Here is a 27,784-nt window from a genome sequence, read left to right as displayed (position 1 = left end):
GTGTTCTTACTTGGGGATTTTCACCCAGGGGATTCTTACGTACGACTATCCCAATGAAACATCCTCTCCAAAATGTTCTACCGCTCAGAAGAAAAACGAAGCGAAATGAAATTCGTTCCTAGAACTAATTTATTAAACGAGTGTATCTGTTTCTAGTACATATCTTTTTTTTTCATTTATAACATTATTATTAATATTTCCATTCATTCACATACTATAATAGAATAAGTTACGTAGTTGTTCGCGCGGGATTGCATAGCAGAATATGTAAACACCAATATGCTTATAAAGGCTTGTCCTCTCTGGAAGTTGAAATGCCTAGCGTCTGGTGGCACAGTATATATAAGGTATATATGTAAATGCGGGATATATAATATATGTGAGAATGCTGCAACTGGCCCTCCAAAATGTACCTATTTACAGAATCTATAGATAGACGTGAACGGTGTAGTTACGGATAAGATTACCTTACATTTCTTTAACAAAAGATTTTCCAACTCACATAGAATTTAATTACTCTTCAAAGAATGACGCTATGGCTACTTAGGGAAATGAGAAAGAAAGCGAAGGATAATTTCGCTAGCTTCGAATCTCTCTGATATGAACGCTGTGAAATTGTATCTCGCATCCACGATTGCTTTGCTATACAGACGATGGCAAAGTGTAAGAAGTTCATATAGAGCCTAGCGCAGATCATTTTGTTGAACATTCGTGACGATGAACAAGACACGTTTACGTTTTTTTTTATCGCAGGCGATGGACAAAATGGTCGGTGTAATCGTTTCAGAAATTGCTGGCGTAATTTTCTATTGTCGACGTTAGAATTTACCATGGACCCCAAAAAACGAAAATAGCCCATGAATTTACGAACTAAAGCAGCGATGAAGTGATTTCGATTCAATATGTGTCCTTTCATTCTGAAATTCACGCGGGGACGATGAAAGCTTAGCAGCACGAGAGAATTGGCCAAAAATCATGATATAATGCACGTTTTTTTATGTTTTCGCGTAGAAAAAAATAGGTATACATAAAATCAAAATTCCTGAGAATAAATAAACGATATTAAACGAAATTCAGCTTCTGCCAGGACACCGTGGAGTTATCGATTTCGAAACTACCTATTTACGAATACTGGTAACTACTCAAACTACAGACCAGGCGCTCTTTTCATTGTTTAGAAAACATCGTCCTGCTCGCGTACGACTTCACGGTACTCTCTGGGTTGTCTATTTCGTGTTAGTTACTATCAATATATATTTAATATATACATCATAATGAAAATAAATGAGAAAAAATTAATTTACAATTAAACGAAAATCGTATATATATAAGTTCACCATCATGTGTAACTCAATGTAGATCACTTTGAAGTAATCACTAACGATTAAAGTACGAGTTAGATTATTGCCGGGCATTCCGATGTACATGCCTCGTTGTTGTTGTTGTTATTGTTGTTGTTGTTGCTGTTGTTGTTCAACCGCGGTTAATTCTTAATAAGCTTTTCCTAGGTAAACGAGTCGATAAGGTCTCGTTTTTATATACGCCACCGTTGTATCTATATACGATAATATAAACGAAAACGATATTACATATCGATATTGTGCGTCCTTTTTCACACCGGACGCGTCTGCTGGTCCCACTAGTATATTTTCCAGATTTTGTCCGACCGTAGCCTCGGTCATATTCATTTCAGCCTATTTAGGTTGATTTACACAATGACGAATTCAAACACAGCGGAAACCATTCGCGAATGGAACCGCGATCCAATCGCGCTGCTCACACTTTTTGATTGGAGTAACGCGTGCAAATGACTTTTCCCAACTGCAAGTTACATTCTCGATTCGTCCACAACTTGTCCTCCTTCCTGACGAGCGCGCAGTTTTTGTACGAATCGCGGCCGCCTCGTGGGAACCCGGGCTTCCAGTTCGTGTACGTAACGGGGTCGCCGTTACAGTACTCCCAACGTCGGTATCCGGACTTTTGATTCAAACCTGAAGATATTGAGAAAATCTTATCATCAATGTGTGACATATTCTTAAGTGGATCCATGAATTCTCAAGTGAAAATAAATCAGTTAATACTCTACGTGTTATTTGGCCGCCAGTGTTTTACGAGAAATTGTATCAGATTGACACATGATACGAATTAGGTCATAAAAATAACTGGGTCAATGAGAAGAATCATCGACTAGATTATATTGTTCATAGATATTGTCTAAAATTGACTGGTATTCCGCCGAAGGACGAAACAGGTACTTAATAAAATCTCCGTCCAGTCCGTCTGAGTTTTACAGGGTCCTGTTTCACAAAAAGTTTTAACTCTTAAATCGATTTAAATACTTTATTTATTCAGTTTATCTTATCAAGAATCGATTTAGCAGTTAGTCCTTTTCGTGAAACTGAAAAGAATGGTTTGTTTTTCGTTCGAACGGAAACAGTCTTTTCACAATGTCACCCCGGGGGCTCCGTAAAGATCAACCTGAGAGGGAAGCACTTATTGTCTACGAATCACGAACAAACCGCCTCAAATTCGCATGTATTTTCTAACAAACTCCGATGGGGACATCACGTTACACACGCAGCAGCGAAAGATCAGTTGTTTTACTCGAAGACATTCGCCACGAATCTCACTAAAATCTCCTCTTCCAACAAACAGCCCGCCCCGGGGACAGGAGAATTCCGACGAAAACGTCGAAAGAAATTCGTCAAGGATATCGCAATTGGTTTTAAACTCAAATGAAGATTAAGTAGAAAGAAAAATTAGGACGGCTTAAATCCGCTTACGCATCGAGACCATGATTTGTCAAGTTTCCATGAAAAGCTATGCATACGTTTAGAATTGTGCATTACAGTTTTGACTCGGTATTATCTGGGCCATTCATATCAAGTATGGTCCCGTTGTGATTTTGTTTTTAATTCAAAATTTAAAAAAAAAGATGGAGTCATAATGGAACCAGCAGCACTGTGTTGTCCTTTGGCCTCACTTGCGGAATCGAAGTTCAGAACTAAATTCCCAAGAACCCTGTTAGGTCGAGATAAAGATGATAGGGCGCTCCTCATAACATAAGACACAGTACCAGATATGCCGGATATCTCCTCCGACATAACATGTGGGATCATAAATTGTGACGAAATCCGATAGCAATGATGTTAGCACATCGACACCACTTACCCAACCAGAACGCTTCCCTTCCAGCCAAATCATGTAACCATTCCAGGTTTTCGGCCAACCAAATACTGGGCAAGTGGGCGTTATAGGTTTCCAGACAATAATTCTCCGCTTCGTCCCATGACGACATTAGTTCGATGACCTTGTAACAGATTCCGCTGAATTCCCGCCACCCTATACATAAATTAGAAAACGAGGAAGGGTTACACATTACTGAGTTGAAAACACTAGGCTTATATCACCAAAGACATGATTTTCTGATCAATCATAGCTTTCATATTTCTGTGCCCTATTAGTTACTTTAAAAGATCATTTATTATGGACATCATCATCTTTATCTCTAAAAGGAAACGAAACGAGTAGTACTATATAGGTAAACTGTTTTATTTGACACACGAGCTTTCGCTACTGATGTATAGTAGCTTCATGTATTAGCATCACTCATTCACCTGATGAAGCTGTTATACATCAGTAGCGAAAGCTCATGCGTCAAATGAAATAGTTTACTTATATAGTACTACTCGTGACGTTGTATCTATTCTGCAGCCGGTTAATTCACGGCTCCTCTACGGAATTTCTAAAAGGGAACGAGACTAGCACTCCATTCGGTCCATAGGATATATGAATATGTATTTCGGTCGTGTTGCTTTGAAAATCCTTATATTTGAGAGATACGTGTTGTATCCGTCTCTGCTTCTTAAAGCATATATATGCAGACACATGTCATTACCTTCTCCGCAATCAATTCCGGATTTCCGTTCTTTATCTATGTCGGATACCGAGGTATTCGGCGCCTTAGTCGTCGCCGCATTCACCCTGGCTAAATACTCTTCCAGAGAAAGCCAATCGGTGCCGTCGCATTTATAGACTCGGTCTGTCGCCGGGTCGAGATGCAGCATGCCTTTCGTGTTGGAATTACACGTATCCACGTACTGTAGAACACATAAGACGTAGTTAATTGAAGAATACAGAACTAACTGATGGAATGCGACGTTTTTTTTCACATCAACAACGGATATCTTAATACTTCGCGATCCGAAGAGTTCTTCATCGAGTTTCTAGATCGATGAAATCCTAGAACGAGAACTTACCCTTATATCTCCTTGATCTTGGCCCGCCGCTTTCTTTTCGAGCATTTCGCCGATCGTTTGGTGACTTTCTTTCAGACTTTCTTTGATGTCGTCTGGTAACTGCGACCAGGCACCGGCATTTTCATCGCTATTGACCGGTTTCTTTTTTGTCTCGATACTGCTGTCGTCCGCTGCCAGATCGGTCGTGTCGGAATTCTGGAAGCTTTCCGACGAACTGGACGACCACTGATCAACTTGCATACCCGTGTGATCTATCTGCATACCTTCATCAATAGGTTTCCTGTATCGTTTGATATTTTGTATAGGTTCGCTATTCACTGAAAATATAGAATATAGCGTATGTTGAGCATCGTGGAAAATAGGGGAGTACACTTAACTAAGGGTCTACAGAACAGGGATCCAAATTTATTACTCATCTAGTTTTCACGTGTGATTATGATATCAAAAGATATCTTTATTTTTGTCAATTTCAGTGATAAATTATGGCAATATAAACGTCGGGACTGGTTGAGAAAGTTCACAGTCTCTTCACCAGAATATCGACCGTCACTTTACCTTGTTCAGTCTGCCTAGAATCATCGCCAGCCCCGCGATCGTTATCGCCGTTTTTGTTGTTCTTTTTCGCTTTGTTTTTCTTCTTCCATTTTCCGCCGCCGCGACCTCCGTACGCTTTCCTGCCGGGTCTTTTCCCGCGTTTCGGACCTTTTTTCCGGCGAGCACCGGGCGAAGATCCCCTGGCGTTGTCATCGTTATTCTCGACGTCGTCCGCGTCGTCGTTGTTGCTAAACTTCTTTTTCATCTTTTTCTTTTTCGTCTTACGCGGTACATTACCCGCGTTCGTCTCACTAGCTTCGCTATTAGTTCCTACGTCTAGACCATCCTTATGAGATTGCGACAGAGAGTGATCCTTTTTTCTCTTATTGGATTTTCCTATAATGGGAAAGACAAGTGCATTTCCTTTATCTAGGTTTTTTGCATGCAGAATCATCATTTTATGAAACACCGATTGAGACAATCGGTATAATTTTGGGTGAAATTTATCATCTGAAATGCTTACTATCATAATCCAATTTCTAAATGTATATATCGATAATCATGGAATGTTGGATTTAATTTATCAAAGGTTAAATGATCTGCATGCTTTTTCGAGCGGCGATTAACCAGTTTTAAGTACTGTATCGTGTGTGTATGGGGGTTTTGTCGATCAAAAGTCAAGGTTCATTTGAACTTGTGTACACCTATTTTCTATCTATTGTAGACATGAGGTAAGATTTTTTCTAAACGCAAATTGTTAGCTTCTTTTGAGTTTCTTTTTATTGTTAGCTTTTTATTGAGTTTCTTGTTATCTTGGGGATACGCGTTAGGTCTGGACTTTTATGAAATACACGAACAAATTAGGCCTATATCATTTTCGTGTATATCATTTTTCATCGTAGCGTATTATTCATATCCCATTCAAGCAAATCTAACTGGGACACATTGAATCGGACTAACCCTTCTTTCCATTTTTCTTAGTCTTTTTATTCTTCTGCTTGTTCTTCTTCGCCAAACGTTTACGTTGTACTTGTAGACGTTGCTTACGCTTACGTAATCGTTTCTGGCGTCGTTTCTCTTTCTTCCATTTCGCTAGAGCGGTCGTCTTACTTTTCATGCGGCGGTCGCCGTTTGTGCCGGCGTCGTTTTGATGTAGAGGCGAAATCGGCAGTTTGTTGTTCGAATACGACCCGGACACGGAATGATACTGTTGAGAGTGAAATTCTAAATTTAATCATACATCTCAATGAATAAACACTTGAATATTTGAAAATTATAGTCGTAATAATAGCAATTTATTCAGTCTAAAATCCATATAAAACCGAAGCTCACGCCAGCACAAACCCTGGCCGCAGACCCTTGATTGTGTTGGCGTAAGCTTCGGAATACTGGGAAGCGAGGATGTATAAAACATGCTCACTGGCTTAACATGATATACAAACAGCGTCCGCGGAACACAGAAAACGAGTTTGATTAAAACCGCTGATGGACAAATGGGTCTTGAGATTAGAGTTTTTAAAATCCATTCATGGACTAATTTGATTGAACTGATCTCCGAGTCAGCGTCCATTTAGAACGGAAAGCAAGAATCGGTTAGATCCACCTTGATGTAAATACCGGAGAAGATCTATGCTTGATTTATCAAAACGCGTAGATTTTCAGTTCTGTGTCGATCATTTTGTACATTGACATAACATAATGCCTAGCAATTTTCATCAGTTCTACATATACAAATATATTGGCATTTGTCTCACAGTTGTTTCTGGTACTTACCCTATGTATTCGTTCAGGTGTGTCTATCGTATTTGACACGTCTTTCCGAATGGGAACAACGCCGTATTTATTGACCATTCCAGGGACGGGAGGGCATTTCCCAGCATCTGAAATAAACACATTCGCGTCGTTTGATATCGGACCTTTCTCACAGAAAACTAAGTTCGCGTCGTGTAAAATGAAAGAGCTTCTTGAAATTCCTTCAGCCCCCTGATTCTATTTTCCGCTTCATACATTTCAAAGAGGTGAATTCATACGAAAATTGATGAAAAAATCACTATTATGTACTGAAGAATCAATTTTCGAAATCCATATCGTTTTTTCACCTCGGTCAATTCTCCTCCAATTACCTTTATCTTTATTGATGATAATGATGACGCACTTGTCTTCTTGGCCAATCAGCGCGTTGACCGGGGATTTGAGAAGTAGCTTGAATCGTTCGTCACTTTCATCGAGGAAGTCTTCGGTAATTCTTATATTCCAAGTAACCATCGTAACACCTAAAAAAAATCACCGAAGCAGATGTTAGCACTAATAGCCCACGTAAGCACATGTTACCACAATCGATTTTCGATGGTGAAAAACTTTTCGGAATTTCTTAATTCAGTTGAAAGACGTTTAGGACTTGTTCGAAGATTATGTTAAAATACGGTAATAGCAATGGTAATTCAATATATTTCACTGTGATAGAATGTTCATCAGCACTTTTTATTGAATTGATATTATTACCCTATAACTCTTAACAATTTAGTAGTCATCCCTCCCGGTAAAGGGCTTTTTCAAGAAGCAATTGTATTAAAATGACTTTTTGAAAATTTTTCAACTGATTTTAACATAAATTTCTCAATTTCTTAGATAGAAATTGATTGGATTAACGAAGTAATGTATATATCATACCGGGATCGAATTGTATTTGGGCGTAGTCTTGGTTGCCAATGTCGACGCCGATTTTCGCTGACATTTCCTTAACCCTGACATTGATGTACGCCGACTGGTGGACGGCTCCGGTCCGTTTAATGCCGACCGACAACGTGCCGACATCTTCGCAAACCGTATATTCGGACAGGCTGAATTCGATTACCGGCCAGCGCATTTCGAATCTGCGAGCATCGGGAAGAAAACGAGATTAACGGCATAATCATAACATGCATAATCGAATATTAGATTTGATGTAGCATAATTAAGACTAATGAATCATTAACGTATTAGCACTTTCATTCGGCAAATTGTTGTTGAACAAGATGCATTCCATACTTTTCGATCATTTGCTTCAAGGGAAATGGCATCATCATTTATCTTTAGATTTCAGATTTATATTATGTAAAAGAATTAACATGCATAGAATTGATCATCACATAGAATCGATTCCACAAAAGAAACTTATTCGGAAAGCTATGTATCAAGGGGTTTCATTTGTCATAGGCAATTCTATTGTGAGTCTGTCTGTACGCATGAGAACTTCTGATTTCAAACTGATTGCTCGTTGGTGGAATGGAAAGATAACATATAATTGACTATAATGAATAAATAATATGAAATTTGAATATAGTTTGATTCGTTTTTGACATGCTTTTCCGAACCAACTGACCGAAAGCTTGATTGATTGATCAACGTCTTGAACGAGATACTCACCTTGCTGCGGGAATAGTATTTCCTTTCGCGTCGTGTACTTCAAACAGGAAGTTGTCTCTGGATACCTGGTGATCGGCGTTGATAACGTACAGGATTCGCCCGGCGTCCAAATCCTTCTGCGTGAACTTGTTTCTCAGGCGACGTTTGGTAACGGTGTCTTCCAGATAGCCGTAGATCGGTCGCTCGAGAAGCGTGTAGACGATATCGCCGGGTCCGCTACCGTCGAAGGTCATCGTCTTCAAGAATCGATTGTTGATCAGATAGCCGACGCGACCTCTATCGAACGTTTCCAGCATCGTCGGCATCTTGTTGCGGATGAGTTTCGGTGGAAGGATATCCTTGCTGGAGAGCAGAATCTTGAACGGTACCGGGTCTAACTGTAGGGAGTTGTTTATGAGAAAACCGATGTGTTTGTTGTCACTGACGATGAACCAGAACTGATCGATCATCGCGTCCGAGGAGAAACTCTTGTACAAAATGTTGCCGAGTTTGATGTCGGACTGGTTGAATTTATTGATGACCAGTAATCCTCGATTCAAGATCTCGCCGTGATCGGGATGTTTCATGATGAAGTACGATACGTTTCCGGCATCGGTGTCCGGGTCGTACACCGACAGGTAAGCCGGAGTTATGACCTTTTCCTCGCCGCGTTTCACCGGAAGAGGTCGATTCACGTCCAAGGTCGGCGTAATTCTATCATTCGGTATGATATGGAAGTAGAGCGTTCCGTTTTTTGTCTGAAATCCATTCGTTATGGTGAATTTCATGAAGTCTTCGACATTTTCCGAGGAGCCGGCCGTATGCGAGTAGAGCAGTCTTGCCGATGCGAGGTCTAACTGCGTGAAATTACGGATAGCGAAACCGCGTCTGTTGGCCAGCTCTATTTGTCCGTACAAAGGCGTCCTCCATACGAAAAACCGCAGTCGACTGGCCATCCCCGATCCGTCGGAGGCGCTGAGTGAATCGGTACCGATGATCGTGCGTCCGTTTTCTTTCACCTTGGCGTTTTTCACCTGTAAATCGATTTCGGAAATTTTCGAGTTCTCGATTTTGATTTCGAACGTTTCGTACGGGGTCGAGTAGGTTCCGTCGGTGACTTTGAAGACGAAACTGTCGCCGGACATTTTGTCCAAACCGCCCAGATGGTTGTACCTGATCCGGTTGTTGAGCAGGTCACTTTGGGTGAAATTCACGCCCGGGTCGATTTCGATCCATATCTTGTCGGTTTTGCTCAATTCGGAACCGGGACGAAGAGCGATAACTTCACCTATAGGAACGCGCTTTTGCAAGATTCCCTTTTTCGGCTTTCGGATGACCACGTACCACAATTCGCTGTCTAGATTATCCACATCCATCGTCCAAAGCGCCGATGACGTAATGAACGCGGTTTCTCGATATTCTAAATTTAACCCGGCGTTCTTGACGATATTCGGCCGTTCGTCGTTCGTCGAATGCACTTTCACTTTGCAAATACGTCTGGTCACGTGCTGGCCGTCGTCGACCCTGATCGTGAAGCGATCGTCGAAGTTCTCCGATCCGTCGTGTTGGTACATGAGCACCATGTGGTTTTGCAGGTCCCTCAGCGTGAAATCGTGCATCGGGACTTGTATCATCCCTTCCGAGCGTCCTTCGACCTGCATCATCATTTTGATGTCGCCGTGACGAGGTTTTCTAGCTACCGAAAACATCAAGCGATCGCCGGGCAAATCGGCATCGGTAGCGTTCAGCATCGCGATGTCGATGATTTTCTCTTTGCCTTCGCCGACTTCGAAATCGGATAGGTTAATAGTCGGTTTTTCGTCGTTCTGCGGGATAATGCTTACGGGTAACAGGGTCTCCGGGGAATACAAATCCCCGTCGTTCACTTTCAAAACGATCATATCGTGTAGCGGTTCAACTCCCTGGTGATTCGCCTGAACGTACCTGATAGCTCCGTCATCGATGTCTTGCAGACTGAACTCGGTAATCGGTTTGCCGGTGTTACTTATTTCCGAGCCTTTGTCCGGTTTCGTATTCTCGATGAAGCCCCATTCGGGTTTCTTCGTAACTTCGAATCGCAGACGAATCGGTTCCGAATCCTGGTCGTTTGCTGTCAGAATGTTCGGAGCGATCGTCACTTTGCCGCCTTCTTTCACCACTAGTCGATTTTCCACGACGACCTCCGGCGCTTTGTCGTTCACCGGCAAGATTGTTATGTTGATGAAATTAGACGGAAAATCTTCGTCGAACGTAGTGGCAGCGCCCGGTTTATCGGTGACCACGAAACTGAACCCGTCGAATTCCGGATTGTAACCGACGTCGCCATTTCTGTGCATGTACTTGATGCGGCCATCTTTGACATCGCGCTGCGTGAATCGGTTCACTTCCGAACGGTAATTGTAAATGGAGCCTTTCGTAGGCGGTCGCACGACGATGAAGGTGATTTTCTCGTCTGGCGTATCGGGATCGGCGGCCGAGATCGTCGCCGGCGAAATGACCATCTCGCCGCCTTCAGACACGATGATCGGGCCGCTCGTCGACGACCTCATCACCGGCTTCTGGTCGTCGACCAAAGTAACGTCGACGGGAACGATTTTGGATATGAAATGTACCCCGTCGTTTACTTTAACCATGAACTGGTCTTCTTCGGTATCTGAACCATCGTGAAAGTATCTGAAACGATACAGAAAACGGCATTTAGGAAAATGATGATAATGCGGTAAAATTGGAATATATATCTCTTTTTGGTGTTGTAGCGTGAAACATGGACGTTGTATTGTATATTTTTGTGCGAAATTGATTGGCTATGATTGGCTTATTAAGCGTTTCAGCTGATCATACCAGCCAATCATGTCTCGGGATTTAAACTTTCATAATTTCACTTCCCAGCAAAAGGGTGTCAATGATGTTGGAGGTCTACAGTATTCTGATTGAATAGTCTTTTCATTCAAATGTGAAATTGCTGTTCTTATATTTAAAAAAAAACTCAATGGCATGGTATTTTTGGAATAGGGAGGTAGACACTGCTGATAAGTGCATGATCTCAATATAAGAAACGTCTTGCTTACACCATGGCGCCTTTATCCAGATCAGTCAAATTGAATTTATCTCCCCTGATCATATTCTGTCCATATTTCTTCAGCATCCCGTGTCTGGGTAAAACATCGACCGCAAATTCCAATTCCTCCGATTTCGTGTCGATATCCGTCGCGGAGATCTCCGCCTGCGTTATCGTCACCTGGGCACCTTCTTTCAGTTTCACGGTATTCGTGTTCAATTCAGGGGGTTGGTTATTGACTGGTAGTACACGCACGACGAACGGTTGAGGCGCTATCGTGTTGCCCGTGTTATCCGAAAGGGAATAGTAGAAGACAATTTCAGCCGGTTCGGTGCCTATATCCGCGTCTGGTGGCATGAAAGCGATCAGGAGATGGTTTACTTCGGCTTGCGTGAATTCGGTGATGGCCGGCAACGACGGGTCTTTCACCAACATACTCATATTGCGAGTGTTGATCAGCCGGCCGGAGTCTACGGTCACTTTTGCCGGAGGGAAAAACGGCTGCACCGTAACCGTGTAGATAACGTGCCCGTCGTCTGTATCGGGATCGTCGTAGGCTAGGTTATCCCGAGTAAAAACGGCGACTTCTGTCTCCAACACTTCCAGAACGTTGACGGTATTGGCCACCTTCACCGGCGGTTTTGCCAGCACTGGTTTTATGTCGATTTGAAGCATTTGCTTAGGGGAAACGTTTGGCGGCACGTTCTGGTCGCTCAGCGTGAAGTGAAACGTGTCGTAGATTTCCGAATCACCGTTATGCTGGTAGAAAATGTAGCCGCGATTTATTTCTTCTTGGAGGAAGTGTCCGACGTTCTGGCCGACGGAACCCGTGCGGTACTTGCGGACGATATTACCGTGCGCCGGCGCTTGCGTTACTGCGTACATGATATCGGACGACGGCGAATCCTCGTCTTTAGCTTGAAGCATGTCCGACTCTATCTGCAGAGTATCGCCTTGTTTGACCTCGAAGCCGCGCTCGCTGATCAGCATCGGCGGGGTATCGTCTATCGGTATGATATGAAAGTAGAAACGGATTTGAATCGACCGACTTCCGTCGCTGATACGCAGTAACATGTAATCTTGCACGGAATTCCCTCCGTCGTGCCTATAGTATACCCTTCCCAGAGCTATATCCTGGGGATTGAAGACGAACGCCTTTTGTCCGCTGACGAACAAATTTCCATAGTTCAGTCCTCCAGGTTTCACTAGAATTTCTACGTTATCGATGTTGTCTCTGTCGACAATTTGCAAGTTATCGTTGGTGACTTTGGCCGATTGACCTTCGACCAGAACGAGCCCAGTATTCAAGGTCACTCTGGGTTTGATGGTCTCCGATGGTCTGACTGATATGTGCAAAACTAGAGGCAAACTATGAGCGAAGTGGCTGTCGAAGATTGTGAATTCTATACTAAAATCGGTCCTATCGGTGTAGCTGATATTCGGGGGTTGGTAGGCGATGTTACGATTAGCCAAATCGGCTTGCACGAAGGAAGAGATTTCCTGCGTTTGGTCGGCTAGATTAACCAGGTGGCCTTGACCGGGCAACAGTGGTCGACTGACGTTGTAAACCAGTGACGCTCTCGGCGTCTCGTTATCCGTGGCCGTCATGATATTCGGCGAAATCACGGTCAACACGAATTCTCCGACATCTAACAAGTATTCGCTCATAAACGAAGCTTTCGGGGGCATGTTCGGGAACGCTCCGTTGATATCTATAGCTAAATACATTTGCTCCGTGATGATGCCGACGTTCGGGTCGTTAACCTCGACGGTGAGCGGTATATAGTCTACCTCGGGCGTCGAAGGAACTAGGTGTTCGTATTGCAGTTGCATGAACAAAAACTCGTGGCACTCGCGCCAGATGGAGTGAACAGGCGTTTTATCGGGTCCGTGCACGACCTGTCCGGCGATTGGCCACGCCGAGCCGATGCTGTTGAATCCGACCATGCAAGAGGCGTTGTTGCGCATATCAAAGCGGAATCGAAGCGCCGACGCGTCGATGAAGTTCGACACGCCGTTGAACTCTTCGACAACGGGGTGCGTCAAGTCGTTCACGACGAATATGTCGTATGGTTCTTTGACGATGACGATGTTGAGGTAGATCGTATCGGATTCGACGTCGTCGACGCTGAATCTGTAGACGCGCAGTTTCACTTGGTCTTCGCGCAGCAACGGGGATCCGTTGTGCGTGTACTTGACAAACTTCGGCTTGTATTTACAGTCAAAAGCCTGAAACGAGAGGGATAAAACGTGGCTGGTTAATCGAAATTAGTACTGCACTAAGCAGGGGCGGATCCAGGGGATTTTTATGAGTGCGCTTTTCTACTTTGTCAACAAAAAATAATTGGTACATTGGTACATGTCTGAGTGGTAGTGTCCCTCACATTGCCTTTGTGGACATCAAAGTTGCCTTTTAGGATGTGACAAGTCCTTCAAATTTTTTTTCTGGAGCCGTCGCCTGCTAAGTCTTGACGAGAATAATATTACCTATTGATATACATTTGGAACGATTTCAAAGGCGAGAAAGTGGCACAATTATTTTCATTTGAAATTTTCTCTCGCATTCAACTCATTTAAAAGCGCTCAATCTGAATCGCTTAATCTAAATCGTAGACATTTTCGACACCTAGAAACGATTGAATTGATTACAAATACAAAGTCCCAAGTCAGTTGGCATTGTGTTGATATTCATACTTAACGCTGTTTTCAGCTAAAAAAAAACTTTTATGCCTGTTTTTAGGCGAATAAGAAACCGGGAGATTTACGATGTATGAAATGAATGCACTGCAGCTGGACGACAGCCTGCAGCAGGACGGTGCAGAGAAATGCATACAGCGCAAACGATATTGAACGACCGGCAGACGACATCATCAGATGCCGCGTTTAAGCAATAATGTCTGTGTAATAACATTGTGTTCGTTGTACGAGAGACCATCTCGTTAATTGAAGCGGGCCATTAATATCGAGTTGGTAACATTAACGGACAGTTACAGTTCACAAGAGATCGCATAATTAATGATATACGGTTTGACTTTATTGCAGCCAAGTCGTAAGCGTTGAATATGGATATGGATACTCCGACGCGGAGAACAGATAACTAATAAGTTTAAAACCCACTCACTCTACAGCATTTATAAGATTAAAACGAATTTCATTTATCAAGAATTAAAATCAAAATACACGACGTTTCGAACTCTCGCTAGAGATCATCGTCAGGTGTAAAACAGCTGCCGATGATGATCTCTAGTGAGAGGTCGAAACGTCGCGCATTTCGATTTTAATTCTCGATAAATAGAACTCGTTTTAATCTTTTAAATTCCGTATATGTTGCGTTAATTGTGGGTTTTAAACTTATTAGGGCTACCAACATCGAGCAGAATGGCTCGGATTCTTAGATCGGAATTTCTATCGTCATTTCGCGTTCATTGATAATGATAATAACATGATTAAAAAGAAGATTTTCCCCTGATGAGTGAACGATGCACCGTATAATTGGAAGGGGATTGGCTGCATCGTTTTCTTCCCGAGAAGGTCGTTTGAAATCGGTTTTCAAACAAATGTCAGCGTCTCTTCAAACTTTCCAGATGTGCTTCTTTCTTATCAATGTCTGATGATAAACCGGATGAAAGTACATCTTGTCAACATTACTACATTTTCTATTTGAGAATTATTTTAGTATTTAAAAAAGAAACGACTGCCAATAAAGTCACAGATAAATCCACAGAAAAATCAAGTTGCAGAGAAATCGTTTTGAAAAAAATGACATTTGTAGATTTAGGAAAGATTCAGGAAAAAATAAATCGTTCTCAAAAATAAAGTTGCAAATAAATCGTTTTGATTTATTTTCTTACATGTCTGAGAGGACTTTTCAAATTACAATAATCTTGCTGAAAATTATATTTTTGGACAAAACTTGGTATTCTATAGTTGATCTTATTATTCACCAGTGTAACAAAGTGAGGATTTCATATTATATGCAGGAAATGTTGTTATTTTTAGAAATATTTTGAGATGTCTCAGAAAGGAAACCTTTTGTTCTATTTTAAATCTCTATTGAAAGTCGGTCTGCCAATAAGGTAAAAGACAGTTGACGAGGACTAATAACGGAAAAGGAAATCTTCCGTTGTTTTTTACTTTTTAAGTTTTGATGAAAAGACCCTCTCAGTAACATCTTTCTCCCTGTTTCACTCCCAACAGGTGTGATGGGTTTGTAAGGGAAATCAAACGAAATTTACCAACCAAATAAAATAACAGGGTCAATCCCTATTTTAAGATTTAAAAAAAACATGTTTCATATTTTGTACACATCAAACAAATCAAATCAGTATATTTTGTTATAGAATAGTAAAACCATGCTGAAAATCAAGAACAGTTGGCAGCTTCGTACACGCAAAATCTGTTTCTTGTTTTATATCGTTCGGTCGAATGATACTCACCTTTGGACTGACTTCTCCAACTCGTTGCGACATCGGATCGGCCGAGTCGACTTCGATCTTGCACAACAGGTGGTGATCGTTATCGGTTCCGTTGATGATCAAATCGTACGGATCGATGTAGACCGCTCGGCCGATTTTCACTCGGACATCTCGTTTCGTCGAGACGATCCTGCAATGCACCGCTACGAACAGCAAGCACACGATTATGCCAAGCCTTTCGAGCATCGTGGGAATATTCGTCGTCGTCGTCGTCGTTGTTGTTATTGTTTATCGTCCGACGAGTCTCAAGTCATCGCGCTGAAAAATATACGAAAAAAAACCTCGAAGTCTGAATCACGCTGTATATAAATCATATCTCGGTATATAGACTTCGTTGGAAGATTATAGCGACATCGAATTTCGACACGACGAGACGCGTGCGAAGCACGCCTCAATCGAGAGAGAGCGAGTGGTGATATTACGATACGACATTTAAGGAAAAATACGGATCTCAATTCTTCCGCGCATAATATCCGTTGACTTCATCGGCGGTAAACCCCAAGGGACGTTGCCCCAGTCAAAAGCTTTCATATCGATTCGAGGCAGACGACATCGACGACATGTATGATATATGCGCATTATTCAACACGAAAATCTCGTCGTCGAATGTACATACTTGCCGGTTGTCTTTTTATCCCGAGGAGTCCATCTTCCCTCTCTGCCGAAAACACAGAAAACAGAGATAGAACTTAAGACCCGACATATAACCATGGTGGCGTTCAGTACCAAAATGGATCAATTCCCAATCGGTTCGATTAGAACTGAATTGATAAAGAATCAATCAAGGTTTAGATCTGTGAAATTCATAAAAATGTAAATTTTTTAGATCTTGAAGGGATTGTGCCTAGCGATTTTCTCATGTATATGGCTGGTTGATTTTATTTTGATTTGATTTGAATTGGTGTCCTTTTGGTGGGAACGGAACAGGCGGTTTGATTTTGAAATCGGAAATCGAAGTAAAAATGGATGGAGGATTGGTTCAATTTATAGAATTTTTCGTTTAAATCGAAATTTTGCGATACCTTGTATCTCCTTTCTGCTGACCTCAAAAGTTGACCCAGCCGAAAAATTGCGATCAAGCTAACCATAACTGTCAGACCCAGTGGCTATAGAAATAGCTATAGAAATAGCTATAGAAGAAACCCGACCGATTAGGAGAAACGAGGTATCATTTTTTAGCCTTAAGTATAAGACTTTCCAGTTGTTTATCTACATGTTATAAGATTGAATAATGTATTAAGGTTAGACATCGTTTTCGCGCTATATCCTTTCGATAATTACGACCCCATGCGTGTGGTTTCCTTTTCAACGCTTCGGTTGCCCCCATAGGTGCGCGCCGCAAATAAATTTTGTAACAAGACGTCTTTGAAAAGCGTCAATATTATATCCACTCGAAAACTATTAAAGGAAATCCGCTGAGGTACATATATAACATGTCAAGCTTTAGAATTTTTGATATGTTTGCATTCCGCGCTACTGTGCTTTTGTCTGAGTGAATTTAAAGTAACAAACCGCAGAGAATCGGCGTTTATTCTCGCGCTCCGATCGGGAGGTTTATTCGCCGCATTTTTTTTTCATGTTGCGCGTCTAAGTCAATACTGAATAGGTACCGGTTTCACCTCCAGGCCAGCAGTCACGTACGACTACGTTGCAGGAATGCGCGCCACCGACGTATCTCAAGCAACGGACTCTTTAAAAAAAGCGAATATTTTCATTCGCCTTCATTCAAAAAAGAATATAATTTACGACACCTCATCGTCATCTAACAAAGAAAGATGGGTTCGTTAGGCTAACACAGAAAGATTGTTGTGAATAGTACTAAATTGTCTTAATACGAACGTCGGGGGACTTCGTCGCACTCCACCCCGATAAATTTCATCAACAGTAATCGCTTCTGTGGCACAAAATAGCCGCATATAGCCCGGATCGAAATTTTGAGCTTCGGATTTCAACAAAAAATGCCTTTTACATGCAAGTGACGAGATTTCATTGATTTCTGGAGAAATGTGTAAAAAAGACGAATGAAATTCGGGGTTCTGCATCATTTTGAGGTTATATACATAACTCATTATCCACACCCAACAAGTATATAAATATACCCGCACTTAAGTTCGGAAAGTTCAAGCATTCGAAATACGTTAAACAAAAAAAGGATTATTTCAACAGGTGTTGTCCTTATATGGCGGAAATCATCCACACAAATTCGCGCAGATCAAAAAACTTATTCGAAATCCCTCGTTACCCGATCTCAAAACGTGGATATACATTACATATATAATACCCGATCTAAATTGCCACCAACCGTGCACCAGGGGTTTTAGATTTTCTTAACCTTGCGTATACGGTAGGCTGATGTAGAAACTATAAGCCGACTCCATATGTTTCACATATTTCGGCTCGATTTGTCTAATTCTTCCGTTGCGGAGCCAAGAATGCGTGAACCATAGTTTGAGCGGATATACCGCTACATGTTTCCCCCTTCTTTCAATGGAAAAAACCCGCAACCCCGACCGATAAAGGAACCCGATCCTTTCTTTTTTGGCTTCGACGGTGTTCCGGGGACATGGCTTTCCGAATTGAAAAAAAAGGTTTTAGTGCGAAGTCTAAATCGTGGTTTTTTCCAATTCATCTCACCGTTCTAAATATTATCGGTCTTTAACTTGCGATAGTGCTCTTAATTCTTTATTCTTTGGCACGCCTTTTATAGGCCTATATCATTGAAGTGCCGTTGGGTAAAAGATTCGTTGCTAAAAGCGTGTTAAGTTTTGCATCCCTCACTCGAAGTACCCCTCACTCATTTTGAGCCATTGGAGCCACATGTTGACTCCAGCTTTACTGCTTTCACTGTCCTTATAGCGTTATATACCTAGCCTATTATAACGTAATCCAGGGGTGGATCCAAAAGGGAGGGGTGAGGAGGTGTAGACACCTGGTCCGTGTTCGAAATGTTTTTTGATAGCGATATCAATCATATTAATGATGAAACCCGCAGGTCAATAAACATCGATTGCTGTTTCGGAATATCGAAATATAAAAAAAATCATATCTGCATGGGAAAACACTGCACTTGAGCCCCCTCTACTCAGCTCAAATTTCTCTGGATCCGCCCCTGTAATCCTAACCCTAAGCCATTACCTTTTAGACCGCAAAATCTATCAGACCCTAAACCCTGTTTGAAAGAGCCGCCATTTTGTCTTTCCAAAAACTGGGAAGTGGGAGCTGGAAACGATCACGCTCTCTCTCTCAATAACTCGCGCTAGGCTGTTCGAATTTCTTCGTTACAATGCGAGCTATTAAGTGCAATTCATAGAGCACCGGTGATACGCTATTTATTTATGCAGACGCTAACATCGGTAATGGTTGTTTATTTCTCCGTGATTCGTATATCTAATATCATATGTTTACACGGTAAAAAGTCACGCGGTAATTACCGAGACAAAAGAAAAAACCGATTCCGGCAAATCAGCCACGCGTGAAACAAGCGATCGTAAAAATATCCCCGTATTTACTCGGTTCCGCCGCTTGAGTTTCGTTTAGGTCGCCAAGCGAGGCGCGGTTTCTGTGTATTCTAGAATATCGTATGAAACATGTTTCTCGTTCTTAGAATTATGACTTTTAGTATAGAAACAAACGAGCCATTCGTATATCATAAACACCGCATAAAAACGACAGACGAAAAGTATCTGTTTGCGCAATTTCGGATCGTTTTGTGAACGGGATACACGCATTTACGACGCAGGCAATTTGTCTTGTTTCTGTCAGAAGTTTTGTGCGATGGAGTTGAAACCCTCACGCACGCGAGTAAGTTCCGTATATAGTGCTCGACGAAAATCAATACGAAGAATTCGACGATAAATGCCAACCCGCACTTAGCGCCACTTTTAGGCATTATTTAGCAGTTGCTCAAAAGTTGGTTAAAGATAAGCGGCGGATAAAAACGATAACAAGAACTTTCAGTCGTCACTTTTTCAACTATGCACTAGTTGACTCTAACAAACTATGGAGCAACTGGCGCCAAGTTTGAAGTTCCTTCTTTCCGATTAAGAGAATGAGAGAGAAGAACCTTCGATCGAAAAACAGTCTGTCGCCACCACAGGATTCGCATCCATAAACCCCGGAACAGGTTGACGAGGACCGATGGCTTAAAAGCTCTATTCAGTTTGTTTTCAAATAAAATGATGTTGGCAAATCAAGATGATACTGTGGGCCCGGGTCAAATTATCTCACTAACCACCGATGGGATGTGGTACCTGTTGGCCATCACGCGCAAAACGCGTTCGCTAGAAACAATATCGCTAATATTTCGATCCTTAATCGTTTTCGGCGACTACCACCAACAACTACCTGAAGGAAGTGTTGTTTTTTGTAGCACGGGTCATTACTGGCTATCAATCACACGCTCGCTGGCTAAGTGCGCTCCGATAAGCCGCGCGGGCGGTATTTTTTCTGATGCGAAGGTGATACATTTTTCGATGATAAAACCCCAAGGCGAGCAGATTACATCATTTCTCGCCTGCGCAATCACTGAATAGATTTTTAGATAGATTGCTCCGCTTGTAGAGAAATGTCAAGTGGTCTTGTTCAACAAGTTTTCTTTTTTTCCTTTATTTATTTAGGTAATATCTATAGTAATACTGGCAATACACCGGTACATATCTCTACTCAACTTACACAGTTTTGTTTTTGAAACATTTTCTAAAGAATATCGTTAATGCCCAATCTGTCAACTCCAAAACGTAGTGTAGGCCTAATTAAAAACAAGGGTAATAGTTATCGATGATTATCAGAAACACTGTTTCCATTAGCTATGGATTTTCAGTACAGTGAAAGATGTAGAAAGTGCAAAGGCCCGACTTGACACCAAGAAAAATTACACTATCTAATCCAGATTTGTAGGTCATTCCCAGTAATCGAAATCTCTAATTCTTTCGAGCAAACTCAGTGAAACTAGATTGGATGGAAACAGACGGGATTGAGGTTTGTTGTTTTTGCAAACCGAACAAGAATACAACGGCATCTCATGTTGAACTACAAAGTCTACACATAGTCGTGAATGGGACCATTTAATTTCAAACTATACCAACACGCCACGATTAGAATTTGGATCTATACGACGCGATGGAGGATGGAAACCGATCGTAGCCGGGCTTATATCGATTGCGCTCGATTTCAACAGTACAATGGCTACTCTAGCGAGCGTGAATCCAATCATGGTGACCTTCACCCGACGACCGATGAAAATTCGGAATCGGCAATATATTTCGACGCAGGTTTCTACCTTAGTAATATCATGACGCGGGGTTCTTGCCAGTTTGTCTCCGAGAAATAGATTTCATTGGCAGCAAAACGCTGAAATTCCATTCAGGATATATCCGTTCGGCGTGTAACGGCTAATGAACCGCAATATTCGATAAAGCGTCGTTGGTCGTCGCTTGATTCGAGGATGATGCGCCGCGGTGTTGTATTTTCATCAAAACAGGTTGTGTTACGGTATAACGTTATAAAGTCCATTAAGTCACAAAACACCGACGCACAATTCCAGACCATTCACAGCAACATTGGCATTGAAAGAATGAATCGCAGAACATGATACCACAAATAGGTAGCATATGTCAAGATTTCGGAACATAGATTCGGGTTACCCCTTAGTATTTTTGCCACTAAGGCCAGTTTTGGATACGGGGTCAACTTCAGGGAAAGATGAGTCATTTAGTACACTGCCACGACCATGCTAACGATAACTATCTTCAAAAACACAAGTTGATGGTGATAGAAACCTTGCATCTAACGAATCTTCCGGTCAATTCGAGTGCTTTATAGGTGACGATGTCACGATCTCCAATCGATAAATATAATTTCACAACACACAGTACAACACATAAGTTCCCGCCAGTTCGTCTCGTATACGTTGTCTTGGGACGAGGCTTCATTCGAGATTCGAGACCATATAATCGTATCTATCGCTTGGATCGAATCGAATGACTCTTAATCAAATTACGGAGACAGTTTGCCTACGAGAGAATCCGCGGACACACACAGGAACCCGCCGAATGCAAAACGACTACAAACCGCATGCTGTTTTCCATCATGCGCTTTATAGAATTCGTGACATGCGTAAGATGATGAACCGATTGCCAACCGGCACCAGAGATTACATTAGTTTCATCTGGCTTGTTACGAAATCATGTTTTAAATATGACGAATGCCGCTTCACGAGCGACGAGTGTCTAGTAAAACGAAGTATCGCAGACGGGAAAAAGACCGCTCGCACGCAGACGACATAAATATCATGTTCTCGACGGCATTCAAAGCGATCCGTAGTAAAAAATCATGATTTAATTGACGAGTTGATCTTTTCATTTCCTACTACTTTCGCATTGCCATGATGGATATTCTCGCCGCTAAAATGAAGACGAATTTTCCAAGCGTCCGTTTCATTTGTCGACCAACTGGGTCCAGTTGCTTGCGATTTGACTTGGGATAGACTTTACATGTTAGCTGCTGCGGTAACCCCGAATGAATGTAATTTTTTGAGTCTCGCGTGTTTTATTCTTTCCTTGTTTTAACCTTTTGTTTAAATCTTATGCCGGGCACAAGCGTTGTACACGTTTATCTGAATAAAGTTTGAATTGAATTGAATTGTAACTACTGTATAGTTCAAGGACCAGTTCCATACATGAGTGGACTCCGATCTAAAATCAGTCCATTTTCGATGAGTCTACTCCGAGTCAAATCTTAACTCACAACACTGCGGAACTGGATCCATCGATACACAAAACAGAGTTGCGGTGCCTATATGCGGTGTTTGAATCAAAGTTTTTGAATTTTTTTCTTGTATAGGCTTTATTCGACATTTGACTAGTATGGCTGCAAACAATAATATTGGAATGGTTCTGAAACACGATAATATTTCAAGTTCTAATTCTCTGTAAATGTCCCGAGCATTAGATTTATTGATGGTCGCTCTGAGAACTTCTTTCTGTGGCGTCATACACGTTCCCAGCGACGCTTCAAATAATGGCGAAGATATTTCAAGAATTGACTACCCTGGGTGACCGCAAGGGTTACCGGGGACACGTCAAAGCAACGAAGAATACGAAGTATACCAACGCACATGACATATTTCAAAACCTCACGCTTTTCGCGAAGAAAGAGAAGCCATAAAAGAACAAAGAGGAAATACGGTCGTAAAAGAAAATTCCTTCAAATGTTACCGATCTTTACGAAAACTATCTATCTAAATTTGTTCATTACCAGTGATTGGCCAACGTATTGAATAACTTTATGAGTATTTTGCACTTGGAAAAAAATAAAGTAACTGATACGTGATTTAAAACTCGGTGGATAGGAATTGCGTACATACATATACATTATCTTTCGACGGCGATCATCGAAAAGAAGGCTCCCGTTTAGAACTGATAGCGGCGGACATCCGGCCCTTTTTGGTGTTAATGTTTGATGCATCTTATTGATGAAGGTTAATGTTCATTCCATACTGAAAGCAATATCCTGTATTTCTGGGTTCATTGCGACGTACAATTTTTATGTATTCGAGTTGTAAACAAAGCTGAGGGACCACTGACTGACTGTAGTTATTCCTCGTATTTGATGTTAATGGAAAAATACTTGGAGGTGTGGTGAAATAGCCGTACTCTGACGTTGAGAACAGATGATAAGTTAAAAAACCACTAAATAGAGAATTCAAAAGATTAAAAACGAATCTCATTTATCAAGAAATAAAATCAAAATACACGACGTTTCGAACTCTCACTAGAGGTCATCGTCAGGTATGAAACAACTGCCGACGGTGATCTCTAATGAGAGTTCGAAACGTCGTGTATTTTTATTTCATTTCTTGATAAGTGAAATTTTCTATAAGTAGTGAGTTAAAACTAATTACTTTGAGGTGGGTGTCGATGGATGTCCAAGAGTTTCAAGGAGATACAAGTGCTCTCGATTACAAGTGGAAAAATTGCAAGGAATTTGAAAATTGATAAATGGAAAGTTGGCCTTGACAGATGGAAGTTTAAATAGAAGGAAGACGCCGTATTTTGCCCGACTATCGGATTTTGCTATAGCTAAAACACGTTCCGTATAAAAAGATGTCCAAGGAAATAGATTGAAATATCGAATATTACGTCATGTTTCTCAAGTATTTCCAGATCCGATGAGTAATAGATATAGTGGCGATATACATGTATACGATATGCAATGATAACACGACCGAGCGTGTTCAATCCCGAGTTATTAGTTAATAGCCGTGATGGGTTATCATCGGGACAACGACTATGCGTTCATTAACAATTCATTAATAATATCAGAAATATCCCATTTCATGGCGTCTATCAAAAGCAATTTTCTAGCGATCACGCACACGAAATATATGCGCTTCGCAGACGACCAATGCGTAAATGATTCTTACCACTTTTACAAGTGCGGTGTTCGGAGTTCAGGAATCAAGGACCCGAGTAAATACATTGTACAGTGTTCTAAACCAATATAAATCCTCCTCACTCATGCATACAAAAAACTTCAGAACACTGTATAACTTATGTATTTTTATAAGTAAAATTCAAAAAATATTCGTGTAAATACGGCATTCGCTACTATGTTATTTTGTATATTGTATTGTATTTTTCATTCACATTGTCTAAATTGTAGACCTTGAGTTTGTCAGATAAACTGTAAACTGTTTAAACTGCAATCATTTTTCAACGGTCCATCGCCTTGAAACCGATATCATCAATTAAGCAGACAACTCCATACACGGAAAACCACTCGTCCACAAAATGTTGCGTAGATTTCGATTACGTAATTTTCGATCGTACTCGCCGAAGATATTTGTCAAAATCGATAAAATGGTGCCGAGCTTACGTAATGGTTGAAGCAGTCATCGATATAGTAAATATAAGGTTTTATCTACGGACGACTCAATGCCATTGAAATCAGGTTTACGAAATGAAAATCTTACTTCACATTTTTCTATTTCAAGCGCTTGGTCGTAATAACCGAAGGGCCTCATAGATATCACCCGAATAAGAAAGCCACTGGCACCGAATGAGTGTGAAATATAAAGCGTGATATTTTCCCGTCTCGCATTTCGCAGCGAGGTAGAGTCCCCGTTTGGGAGTAAAAAATATGATTAATATCAGAAACATAGCCTAATGTGTCACAGAGGAAAATAAGCTGATACGCCTTCAACTGCCGTAAGCTAAATGAGTCCCCGCGGTGTATCGCGAAGATTTCGATAGCGTGCGCACTGTTGTTTTCGTGTTAATCATCCAAACGGGAAACTAAACAAGAAAAAAACAACTTTCTTTAATACATTTGATTTGAAATGCGATCTATTGAATCCAAAAACTTGTCTCTTCGAGTAAAGCTCAGCTAAACACTATTTTGATTAATATCTTTTACCATTTCAGTATTTGGGATTCGTGAGTCCCAAATATGGATATGTATATACAATTATAGGTCGATGAATTGCGCGCCTAATTCGCGGAAACTTAGATAAATTGTGCCTATGATATTATTCTCGTGTGTCACTAATAACTGACCTATAGTGGTTCATAAGCCTATACACGTGGTCAAAAGTTGCTACAAATCGTTTGATTTGACTCTCTCCGCTGCGTTATTCATTGTTTGACCGCAATGTCTAAATATTACGATATTTGCTCTCGAGAATATGTAAGTCGTATACTATGTACACAATTTGTGTTTGGCCGTCATCCATTGACGACACGGGTCAATTTATCAAAATGTACTCCAAACTTGAGAGAGCATATCAGGGATTTCGATCTGTGAAATCTGAAAACGGCTATCTTATTACTATATATGGACCACACACGCAAGGCTCCGGGGCTATTTGAGCTGCACCCGAGGTTTACTAAAAGGCTCAATGCAAAATTACATTGACCTTCCTAGAACTCTCTGTCCACAAGCTCGATTCGTCGTCATATATGTATGTAACTTTTGCTAAACATCGGTGGCAAATAACAATATATAGACAATTTTCACTACGTATGAAGTGTACGGGTTGAATTAGGGCATTCCGACCGCATACCGAATAGCCTTTGAACGTCGGTTTTCTAAAGTTTGACTTCTGATCTTCGTGACAAACAATGCCTTTTTATCCGCGCGGATAAAAATATCTAGCGATCTCGACAGTTCACCATAGACGAAATTATTATGGTTTATAAGCACCGGCATATAAAAGGCTATTGAAAAGTAAATAGATTCATAATAGGCTTTGAGAAGAAGTTAAATCAACTTTCTTTTCGATCATCTTACAAGTACATTTGATATTTGAAAACAGCCTTATACGAGTGAATATACGAAAAGACTTCAAAGCACTTATCTGAAAGGTATACAGAAACTTGGCGGCGTTTTAAACACGACAAAAATCAGACCCCCATATAACGACACATATTTTATATCGATCGGCTGCATGCAAAATACGTAGTTGACCTTGTCGCATTGACGAACGATTTAAACGTAATTAGAATCAAACATTTTTACGTAGATAAACACATCCTTGAAACGAATGCAAATAAAATCTGCACAAAATACACACGAGCCAAATCGCATTCAATATTCAGAATAATCGGTCGCGGCGTTTATTTAAAACCTCGATTGACTGTTATCCGCGTTCTCTGCTTTTTTCAACATTTGTACATTCGATATTTTTGAATGAATTGCGAATCATAGATAATCATTTCATATTTTCATTTCAGTAGAAAATATGTATATTATTTGATTATCATTTCGTGAATGAATCTTATCCGCTAAGTGGATTGATCAAAATTCCTTTTGATATAATCGGCTTCTTATTCTTACAGAATGGTTAATTGTTAATCAAAACTTTTTCCGATATGCTGAAAATTACGATGAAAAAGATTCAGTAATGCTAAGGGTCCACGAATCGTATATTTCTTCGTCTATAAGAAACTATGTCGACTTCTTCAATGGGCTGGTTGCACAGAGATGACTTAAGTCCAAAGTGCATGGTCTTAAATCTTAAGACTGGTTTTAGTTTTTTAGATTTGCTAATAGGACTAAGTTGGTCTTAGAATGGTCTGGCTATTCAACTGTCCCTTGGAAGCTGGTTCCACAGTCGAGACTTAAGTCCGAAAAATGATCTTAAATCTTAAGACAAGTCTTAAGTTGTTAGGTTGGCTTTAGAACTAAGATAGTCTTAGACTGGACTTAAGACTAAACCGAGACCATGGAACCGGCCCTCAAGTGTCCCGGCACTGACTTGAATGATGTAACGAATTTTTTCATCGTGTTCTATTCTAATTCAATTCGTGGGTACACGTGCTAATTGCATATATCATAATCAAGGTATGTATGGAAATATTTTTGATGGCTTGCCTTTTTTTGGGTTCATTGATAATGTAGATACAAAGAATCAAACAATACCTTACATGATATGTTAGCATCCTCGACTACAACTCATATTATACATTGTACATTACGCACGTCGAAAATGATTACCGTTGTTTTTGATTCGGGAACGTCATCAATATCAAATCGAGTGTAAACATTTGCAAAAATATTTCCTGCCGTCTATTTATAGCAATAACGTGCAGTATATACGTGTTGGAAATGTCGCTGAAATTATTTTGCTGTCGCGCGGTTCCGAAAGAATGTTGTTTTCACTTATTTGCAAGAATGCATTTAATTGAATACGCAACTGAGAATTGGGCTCTATAGAGAATTGCGTTTGAATACGGACATTTTTTTCAAATAGAACGAACGGTGGCCCCCGACCGATCCTGACACAGCCGTTGCGATTACTAACTGAACTTACCTCAATATGGAAAGGTATTTTCGCGTGTATTCCTGGTTTAAAAACTCAACGTCACATGTCTTTTTGATTCAACCTAAACGTTCAAGTATCTAAGTATCCTCGTTTAATATCGATTGATAATATCCTCCTTAAGTCTCGGAACAACTAACGCTAGATCGTTCGCCGAATCGAGGTACTCAACTGGCAAGATATTCAGATTTTCTACACAACGAAACGGGATCTCGCGCGCGAGTGGGTGTTCATTTACGCGCACGCCCCGAGATAC

At 41.0% G+C, this 27,784-nt stretch overlaps 1 protein-coding gene across 1 annotated transcript; it reads right to left on the bottom strand.

Moving 5' to 3' along the window:
* LOC141899632 (FRAS1-related extracellular matrix protein 1-like) lies at window positions 1-27,685 on the bottom strand. The gene is made up of 13 exons (XM_074786050.1): window positions 27,520-27,685; window positions 15,672-15,968; window positions 11,246-13,464; window positions 8,199-10,850; window positions 7,464-7,666; window positions 6,917-7,066; window positions 6,567-6,673; window positions 5,754-6,000; window positions 4,815-5,189; window positions 4,260-4,576; window positions 3,899-4,100; window positions 3,172-3,342; window positions 1-1,991 (listed from the first exon to the last, which is right to left on the bottom strand). The coding sequence occupies exons 2-13, from the start codon at window positions 15,894-15,896 to the stop codon at window positions 1,777-1,779; spliced, it is 7,083 nt and encodes a 2,360-aa protein (XP_074642151.1). The 5' UTR covers window positions 15,897-15,968; window positions 27,520-27,685; the 3' UTR covers window positions 1-1,776.
* Window positions 27,686-27,784: the final 99 nt, after the last annotated feature.

The sequence above is a fragment of the Tubulanus polymorphus genome, chromosome 2 (genome assembly GCF_964204645.1).
Source record: "Tubulanus polymorphus chromosome 2, tnTubPoly1.2, whole genome shotgun sequence".
NCBI classification, from domain to species: domain Eukaryota; kingdom Metazoa; phylum Nemertea; class Palaeonemertea; order Tubulaniformes; family Tubulanidae; genus Tubulanus; species Tubulanus polymorphus.
Note: the sequence above shows the minus strand (reverse complement) of the source record. Positions and strands in the feature narration are given on the sequence as shown.

Coding starts and splice junctions, on each gene's coding strand:
- LOC141899632 (XM_074786050.1), bottom strand. CDS start 15,896: ATGCTCGAAAGGCTTGGCATAATCGTGTGCTTGCTGTTCGTAGCGGTG. Junction 7,667..8,198: donor AATACTATTCCCGCAGCAAG/GTGAGTATCTCG, acceptor CGATGCTCGCAG/ATTCGAAATGCGCTGGCCGG. Junction 7,067..7,463: donor CCAAATACAATTCGATCCCG/GTATGATATATA, acceptor GATTTTTTTTAG/GTGTTACGATGGTTACTTGG.